This window comes from Babylonia areolata, chromosome 3 (assembly GCF_041734735.1).
Source record: "Babylonia areolata isolate BAREFJ2019XMU chromosome 3, ASM4173473v1, whole genome shotgun sequence".
NCBI classification, from domain to species: Eukaryota; Metazoa; Mollusca; class Gastropoda; order Neogastropoda; family Buccinidae; genus Babylonia; species Babylonia areolata.
The window spans coordinates 62913633-62923418 of NC_134878.1; the positions used below are offsets into that span (position 1 = coordinate 62913633).

The 9786-nt window shown below is 39.7% G+C and overlaps 1 protein-coding gene across 2 annotated transcripts in view; it reads left to right on the forward strand.

Moving 5' to 3' along the window:
- LOC143280187 (transmembrane protein 214-B-like) overlaps positions 1–9654 on the forward strand; it is a 33908-nt gene extending 24254 nt beyond the window's left edge. The window contains exons 13-16 of one of the 2 annotated variants that reach the window (XM_076584789.1): positions 1518–1614; positions 2516–2684; positions 5917–6080; positions 8246–9654. In XM_076584789.1, the coding sequence (XP_076440904.1) occupies positions 1518–1614; positions 2516–2684; positions 5917–6080; positions 8246–8363 (548 nt within the window). In that variant the 3' untranslated portion in view covers positions 8364–9654. The remainder of the gene's footprint in view (positions 1–1517; positions 1615–2515; positions 2685–5916; positions 6081–8245) is intronic. The other variant, XM_076584790.1, reaches the window with a different exon arrangement.
- The last annotated feature ends 132 nt before the right edge of the window (positions 9655–9786 follow it).

Here is a 9786-nt window from a genome sequence, read left to right on the forward strand (position 1 = left end):
GTTTACATGTGTTTTACTTAAGCTTTTTGACCCACTTGTGTAAACAAAGTGAGTCTATGTTTTAACCCGGTGTTCGGTTGTCTGTGTGTGTGTGTGTGTGTGTCTGTGTGTCCGTGGTAAACTTTAACATTGACATTTTCTCTGCAAATACTTTGTCAGTCGACACCAAATTAGGCATAAAAATAGGAAAAATTCAGTTCTTTTTAGTCATCTTGTTTAAAACAATATTGCACCTCTGGGATGGGCACAAAAAAATAAAAAATGAAGCCTAATTATATGCAAACTGCATTTACTGTTATATTTATATTTTTTGTATTCTCTAAACTTGGCACTTTGATCTGATATTCAACCCAACAACAAGAGCAGTCATAATTATTTTTTGTTCAAACAGGAACTTCTTTTGCTAAGCATGGAAGTTTTATTTATTTTGCAAACGTTTTGGTGCAGACAGTAAAAAAAGGGAAATTACTCTAATGCTAGGGGACTTAATTTGCTTTAAACTGATCTTTCTCATCTTAAACATTACATTTTGAAAAAGAGAGGCAATGCCTTCAAGACTCACTTGTGATGCACTTTAAAAAAAAAATCCAAGCTTTTTATGTATTGAGTATAATTTCAAAATGTAATGTTTAAGATGAGAAAGATCAGTTTACAGCAAACTAATTCCCCCAGCAGAGTAATTTCCCTTGTTTTACTGTCTGCACCAAAACGCTTGCAATAAACAAAACTTCCATGCTTAGCAAAAGAAGTTCCTGTTTGAACAAAAAATGATAATAATGACAGATCTTTTGTTGGGTCGAATATCAGATCAAAGTGCCAAGTTTTAGAGAATATAAAAAATATAAATATAACAGTAAATGCATTATACTCAATACATAAAAAGCTTGGATTTTTTTTTAAAAGGGTATCACAAGTGAGACTTGAAGGCCTTGCCTCTCTTGTTTGTGTTGTTATATACAATGTTTATTCCCCAAAATGATCAAAGTCAAGAACTTTCATTTAAATTATTATAAACTACAAACTTTAAAAAAAATCATTTTCTTGTACTATACTAGTCTATAGACACACAATTATCACAAAAAGTGGGTGACTCTTATTTTTGTGTGGATTCATCAGACTTTTTTTTTATCCTCAGCATACTAACTATCTTCAGAGGCATCATTCAATACAAAATAAATTATTCTACAACATGAAAATTATACCATTGAAAAGTAGAAAGAGTAATCTTTACAGTGATACCAAAATAATGTCCCTTCGTGCAGTAGTACTTGTACAGCAGACCGTATAAAAAGGTTCCCAGGCTACACTCAGGCCAACAGCAAGGTGTTCACAGTGTCACAGGAAGTGGCTTGGGCTGCTGTGCTGAGAGTTCAAAATTCTTTGTCATGTGGCTGTGATTGGTTTGTTCACAGAGTCTTTAACCAATCTGATATTTCATTATAAAGTCATCTGATTCAAGTTCAGTGATTTTTGCAGTTGGAAAGCATTCCACAACTGATTGTGAAATTTGTGTTCAGCATCGAGAACTGTTCGTTTTCTGGAGGATTATGGGATATTGACGGTTCTGGAGCAGGCCCTGGGCAGAATCACGACATTTGTGTATCTAGTCATGAGGTTGGTGGTTCCTTTCTATTTTTAAACCGATATTCTTTACTGTCTTTTCCTGATAATGGATTGACCATTTACTGCTGACATGAAGTATTGAAAAGGGGTCAGAATCATGCAGCAACAAGTGACCATTTGGTTCAGTGAATTGACAGTCCTGGAATAAGTGACCCTTGCGTTGTATAACTGGTATTTTTTGGTTAAATGTGCACTGTCTGGTCTGTAGCATGCGCTGGGAATTTATTCATTCATTTTGTTGTAGTTAACTAGGCATTCCTATATTATGTGCATTAAGGTAATTTAGCTGCTTGACAGTCACAATGAAAAGTTAGTTGATAAGTTAGACGTATGGTCTTTATTATAGTTTGGTGATTTGCCATTACATTTTACCACAAAGTAACATGGACATATTTGAAAGAACAGGGTGCATTCAGAATCATTGAAATCTGGAAGAGTCTGAGAAAAATTAGAGCAATTTCCAGAGCTGGAAAAGTTTCGGAAAAATGAGAAAACCATTTCCAGGGCTGGATAAGTCTTTGGGAAAATACGTTTTGTCTGTCAGGTTCTAGAAAAGTCTTGAAATCAATAAAACCATTAACCAATACCATTTGATAAGGAGCTTAGTTAATGCATTAAAAACCCCAACCGAACAGAGTTACGAAAATTGAACATTGATAACAGGCTATCGACCAGTCTCTTTCATCAGCTGTCAAACAGACCAACTTTAAATTCAGTTTGGTTTTGCGTTTGTGTGTGTGTGTGTTGTGATTAATCAAAACTGTAGCATTTGTCTGCAGGTGTGTGTGTGTGTTTTGTGATTAATCAAAACTGTAGCTGTTGTTTGCAGGTGTGTATGTGTGCATGTGTGTGTCTTTCGTGATTGATCAAAACTGTAGCGCGTTGTCTGCAGTTGGTGTGAAGAGAATTTTCCCCGCTACTACCACTGGCTGAAGGAGACGGTGGGTCCCGGCCTGAGGTGGGCGTGGCAGGCGGGGGTGGAGGCAGTGGTGTCAGCGGTGGAGTGGGCCCGCCCCCACTGTCTGTGGGCCTTCAGCAAGACCCAGCAGGGCCTGGTGTGGGTGAGTTACTGTCTGGTGCTGGTCGTGCCTTTCTCCACAACCCTGTGTTGTCTTTTTTTTTTTTTTTTAGTCACAAAATGAAGGTTTCAAGATAAAATATTGGATTTTTTTCTTTTCCCACTTCTGACACGACCCCACCCCCTTGCTGTTGATGTACATTGTAGCATGTAATCATCATCAGGATAACCAGAATCACTTGTTGATCAACAACATCACTTTCGTTTTCTATTGCCTAAGTTGTGCAGAAAATCAAACTCAGTTCTAGCCACCTCTTCTGTACTGTATGTTCTGGCTGCCTTGTTGACTTGCTCAACAGCTTTTCGCTTTATTAAACACAAAAAACTGCATCAAAACCCAGCCCAAACTTGCTGATAAATTGCTTTGAACACCCGTCAAAGCTCTCACCATTTGCAAGGGAGGTAAGCGTAAGAAAAGGAGTAGCGGCTGGACACCTGATAATGCGGTTACCCCTTAACCGCAGATATATCCACAGCTGGAAGTGAAAGGCATAATGCACTGTTGTATATTTGTATATGTATTGTCTTTTGTGAGGCGCTTAGAGCCCTCTATGCGGGGACTTTGTGCCATATAAGTACAATATATTATTGTTAGGAACGGATTTCTGTGTTACATTTGGGCTGCTCAGTTTCAGTTTGAGGAGGTGTCAAAGCATACGAGTTGATCCATGTGAGCCACATTGTTTTCGTGACTTGCGCTTCAGATGAATGTCTCTTATTTGAAGTAACAAACTATTCTGTATTGCAGGCTCAACACCTGGCTTGTATCAAATCAGCATGAGCTTACCAGTTGTGTGAGAGCTGTTTGATCAGTGGTTTTTCCAGTGCAGTGGGATTTTTATTTCATTTTATTTTTTGCAGTCTTTCATGAAGAACTATGACTTTCAAACTAGGAAGCAGGATCGCACTGGCTCTTCGTGCTGCAGCCCCCCCCCCCCCGATCCGACAGTCATAGTTAAGACACAGCTGACTGTCATACAGTACTTTTTTTTTTTTTAAGTTAATTTTTATTCAACAAAGCCTGTCAGTTCCATATATCTTCCTCTTGCTTCTTCGCATACTTTTTTTTTCTCTCCCTTGCATTGAAGGTTATATTATTTCTTATATCTAAATATCATCATCATCATTACCAGAATTTTTGCACATGGATATCACTGCAGACGAAATACACCATTAACCAGTAGAGTGCCTATAAGATGTCAGCTGACCTACAAAAAGTATTGCCATAGTGCCTATAAGACGTTCACTGATGTCATGCATGTGTTCTGATTTTTCCTTCATTGGAGTTTGGTTCAGTTCACATGAACAGACTCTGTACAGTTTGTTTGATATGTCTGGATTATAAAAATACTATTTAAATGAACATTCATCAGGTAGAAGACCCGTTTCTACTCGATAATAATTTGCTAACTGACCAGGTGATAACGTGCATGGAAAAGGGGGTTGCATCATGTGCAAAAGAAGGCATTGAAAACTGTGTCCAGTAAAGGAGGTGGTCACAGTCAGCAGATTTACACAATTCTGAAAGCTCTGCTTGTGATTATGGACAGCTTTGGCGATGGAGAAGGACCTCTCTTGTCTGATGATTGGTTTGAAAACAAAGGTGATTGACAACGACAGTGACAAAACTGACAGCCCATTCAATGGTTATTCAGTCCATCTATCCAATCAGACAGCATTTTTGAACAAGTGGCTATGACTGACAGACTACGTGCAGCCAGTGTTTGAAGAATGGGAGGAGAGGGAGAGGAGTGATGTAAGACGATAGGTCGAATGTCAGCCAGAGTTCATGAAGGGGGCGTGGCTTTTAGGAATGAGTGTGCTCACATTTCAATACAGACTGGAGGATCGACAACCGCCAATGCTCCATGATTTTCACAAAATGCAGGGTGGAACCTGCACCGGACATGTGCTTTTTGTTTTTCACGCTTGTTTTCGCTGAATCAGATGGTTGACTTGTTTGAAGAGGTGGCAAGCCAGATGCACAGCAGACACTTTACTCGGCCCACGTGCAACTTGAAAGGAGTGAACGTCATCAAAGAACTTCACCCTCTCACTCCGGAACACTCTAAGCTGACAAAAAGCTTGCCAGCTCAGTTTCTGAGACTGTGATTGACCTTTTAAGTTGACCTTACCCACCTTGTCATTGTTGGGACAGTGATTTACTTATATGTCTGCACAAGCTGTGATTTGTTTTTATAAACTTATGGCCAGTTTTAATTTTTTTCAACGGGTATAATCTGACAATAGGCATGCTTTTCTAGCTGTATTTTGTTTCTTTTCTTTATGGATGTTATTATGTAGAGATGGAAATAGACTTTTTTGTTGCACAAAAATTATCTTGACTTTACATGCCTGAACAATTATCTACAATCAACCAAATTGGGTTAAAAAAAAATAAATTAAAAAAAAGCCCAGAAGCAGAATCTACACTCATTTTCCTTCACAAAAACGTTTACTTTCTTTCTATATCACCCATAGCTTTTGTGCTAGAATTTTTTGTGATTTATTACCCCCAAATCCTCAAAATTCCCTGGCAAGGGGAGAGCACTTTTTTTTTATTTTAATTAAATTCTCTGGCACTGAACTGGTTAACATACTCAGAGTACTACAGCAACAATTCACTTTCAGGGGTATTTGTGTTTCTTAACATATAAAGAAAACAAACAAACAAAAGGCAAATTAATGAATTAAAAAAAGGGAAAAAAAATGACACAGAGCCATACAAATGATGAATGCTCCTCAGAGACTGTGGAATCATACAGTACTTCTTCTTTGTCGTTTGTGGGCTGCAACTTTCACGTTCACTCGTATGTCCATGAGTGGGCTTTTATGTGTATGACCATTTTTATCCCGCCATGTAGGCAGCCATATGCTGTTTTCAGGGATGTGCATGCTGGGCGTGTTCTTGTTTCCATAACCCACCAAACACTGACATGGATTACCGGATCTTTTAACATGCTTATTTGATCTTGTGCTTGCATATACACATGAAGGTGGTTGAGGCACTAGCAGGTCTGCACATCTGTTGACCTGGGAGATCGGAAAAATCTCCACCCTTTACCCACCATTACTGAGATTTGAACCTGGGACTGTCAGGTTGAAAGTCCAACGCTTTAACCACTCGGCTATTGCGCCCGTCGTACAGTACAATTTTGTATGATGTTGAGGTATCCCCCCCCCCCCCCCCACCCTACCCCCGTGTTGTTGGGCAGGTATACAAGAAGTCTCCGGACATGTGGGACCAGTATGGGGCGTGGCTGTGGCTGTGCTGGGACTTCCTGAAGGACTACACGCACTGGATCTGGAAACATGTGCTGCACTGGGCGCTGGTGACGCAGCACTGGCTGCAGGACCATGTCATTCCGTCAGTACCCACGTAATGACCTTTTCTCTCCCTTCTCTTTCTCCCTGCTGCTTTGCTTGCCTGGCTCCTCCACCCCCCCCCCCCTCCTCCCACACACCTCCCCCCATGCTTTGCTTTCCTTGAACTCTTTTGCCACTGCCACAGGCGACTTGAGTTGACTAGACACTGCACTGCCACAGGCGACTTGAGTTGACTAGACACTGCACTGCCATAGACGACTTGAGTTGACTAGACACTGCACTGCCATAGACGACTTGAGTTGACTAGACACTGCACTGCCATAGACAACTTGAGTTGACTAGACACTGCACTGCCACAGGCAACTTGAGTTGACTAGACACTGCACTGCCATAGGCAACTTGAGTTGACTAGACACTGCACTGCCATAGACAACTTGAGTTGACTAGACACTGCACTGCCATAGACAACTTGAGTTGACTAGACACTGCACTGCCACAGGCAACTTGAGTTGACTAGACACTGCACTGCCATAGACGAGTTGACAAGACACTGCACTGCCATAGACAACTTGAGTTGACTAGACACTGCACTGCCACAGGCAACTTGAGTTGATTAGACACTGCACTGCCATAGACAAGTTGACTAGACACTGCACTGCCATAGACAACTTGAGTTGACTAGACACTGCACTGCCACAGGCAACTTGAGTTGACTAGACACTGCACTGCCATAGACGACTTGAGTTGACTAGACACTGCACTGCCACAGGCAACTTGAGTTGACTAGACACTGCACTGCCACAGGCGACTTGAGTTGACTAGACACTGCACTGCCACAGGCAACTTGAGTTGACTAGACACTGCACTGCCACAGGCGACTTGAGTTGACTAGACACTGCACTGCCATAGACGACTTGAGTTGACTAGACACTGCACTGCCATAGACGACTTGAGTTGACTAGACACTACACTGCCATAACTACACTGCCATAGATGACTTGAGTTGACTAGACACTGCACTGCCATAGACGACTTGAGTTGACTAGACACTACACTGCCATAACTACACTGCCATAGACGACTTGAGTTAACTAGACACTGCACTGCCATAGGCAACTTGAGTTGACTAGACACTGCACTGCCATAGACGACTTGAGTTGACTAGACACTGCACTGCCATAGACGACTTGAGTTGACTAGACACTGCACTGCCATAGACGACTTGAGTTGACTAGACACTGCACTGCCATAGACGACTTGAGTTGGCATTGAGGGGTCATGTTCAAAGGACTGTTTTTCACATTGTAACAAAGCTTAACAGCTGCAGCCAGTTCCTCGTCCCCAAGTGGTGATCACAGCTTTATCCCTGAAGTGACAGTCCCACATGACTCTGCCAACACCAAAGACTTTGACCCATCTTTTTTGTTTTGTTTTTTTCTTTCAACTCCTGCATTTTCCTTGAAGCTGTTCAAAGTGCTTTGGCTTTGTTGCTGTGGTTGTTTGGGTAAAAACCTTTCGTAATTCGGTATCTATATTTTTAAAGTTTTTTCATTTAGATTTTTGTTTTGTATAATTTTTCACATATGACAGAGTTTGGGTCATTCTGAAACAAATTAATATGGCTCATTGGGGGAATTCCTGTTGTTGTTTTTTGAGGATGATTTTTTTTAATTTATAGTTTCAAAATGGCTTGTGATTTCAGCAAAGTATATTCAGGTATAATTGAGATTTCAGTTATTAATCTGGTTTACTACCCAAACATTAATTTTTGGGGGGAGGGGGTGGTGGGTCTGTTTCTGAAATTTTAATATTTTCTGTTCATTTCTTCTTTATTTTTATTGATTTTTTTTTATTATTATGATTTACACTGACAGGTTTTCTCTCCATGGTTTTGTTACTATGTATGTTGATTTTTTTGATTTTTTTTTTTTTTAAAGCTTAGATTTTGTTGACATCTATAGTTTCTTTGATCTTGGAATTGAGATTTTTAAACTTTAGGTGTAAAAGAAGAATGGAGGCTGTGATTTTATATTCAGAACAAAGAGTAATTCTGTTCAGTGTCCAGTCACACATATTGGTGATTGAAGACATCTAGTTTGTAATCATTGTCACATTTGAATGTTATCATTGCCAAGAAGTAGAACATGTGCTACTTGCAGTGTTTATAAATGCCTGGTTTGTGTGTGTGTGCGTGTGTGTGTGTGTGTGTGTTTTCAGGAGCAATTTGTCGACAGATCGTCTGCAAGAGACAGCTGTTTGGAGTGTGCAGCAGATGCATAATTACACACTGTCCTTTTTCTCCTGGTGTAACCGCCTGCTCTTCTCCTCCGACTAAGTGTTTGTTGTCCATTCTCACAGTTTAAAGACACATTGATATTGCTGGTGAAACCATATCAGTCATATTGTACCTCTGTTTAACTGTTTAATGTCAGATGGTTGGTGAGTCAAACTGTCCAATTGAAAGTAGGTCAGCAAAGTCTGATTGCATAAAACTAGTCTTTTTTTTTTTGGTTTATATATTTGACTGGAAAAAAAACAAAAAAACACGGTATAATAAAAAAAAAAATTCAGAGAACTTCAGGAGTACTGTTGTTGTTTTTTCTTCGATGGATTACTCTGAAAAATAGAACTACCAGGCCAGCTTTTATCAAACCTTTTAACGTTGGATATTTTAAATCTAAAACCAACCAATCAAGGGCATGGTTCTAGACTGGCTTTGTAGGTCAGAATGTCTGGAAGTGTTAACATTTGTCCTCGCATAATCCGGGCAGGATGAAAGGATGTGATGTAAAGTGATTTTTTTTCTCTTTTCCACTTAGTTTTATGTAGTGTTGTGATCGAAAATATCCTTGTGGCTTGGTCATTCTACTGCAAGTGAAAGTCCACAGAAAGCTGTTTCATAGTTCCGGTTATATAATGTTTCATGTTTTCATTTATTGATGTTCTGTTCTTAAAAAACAACAACAGCAAACTTTTAATTATCTCTCCTGAAATCTCGCTGAGGTCATTCTGCTACAATTGAAATCTTGTGTCTGCTGTATGCAAAATGTTTTTTGGACACCTTTGTTTGATCGTGATAATGACCCAATGTCGGCTTTGTCTCTGAAGCTTTCTTTGATGTTAATATACAGTACACAGACAGCTGTTTGTTATAATTATGATTTTCTTTTAATGTATACCAGTATTATATATTTGCTATTTAAATCCAGGGGCTGCAAAATATTTGTTCAGTTCAGCAGCAGCTCACAGGAGAACACAGTGAAGGCAATTTTTGTGCAGTCTGGTGTTACAAGGTATATATGTAACCTTCCTATTTTAAACTGGTCATCATCAGCACCTTGAAAACAGACCCGCCTGCCCCCAAAACACCCTTCTTCTGTTTGTTTTACAAAAAAAAAAGGCTGTGTTCTCTTTTAATTCAGCATCATCACATCGGTAGTAGTATGTAGCCTGGTTGTTGTTTTTTTTTAATGCAAGGCACTGGCAGGAAGCAGCTGAAAGAAAGGCAGAATGCTGCTCAGTGCATGATTATTCTGTTGATCCTTGACAGAGAAATGTTTTGGGGGCAGGCAGATTTGTCTTTAACTCAGTTATAATGAATCAATAAAAGCATTTGAATTGAAAAACTGAGATCCTTTTTTTTTTTTTTTTTTTTCTCTTGAATATGGTTTGCAAGAGAAAATGTGTGTGTTGAGGAGAGGGTGGACAGTTATTAAGAAAGCACTGTTGAAAATGCTAATCAGCCGACGTTCAATGGC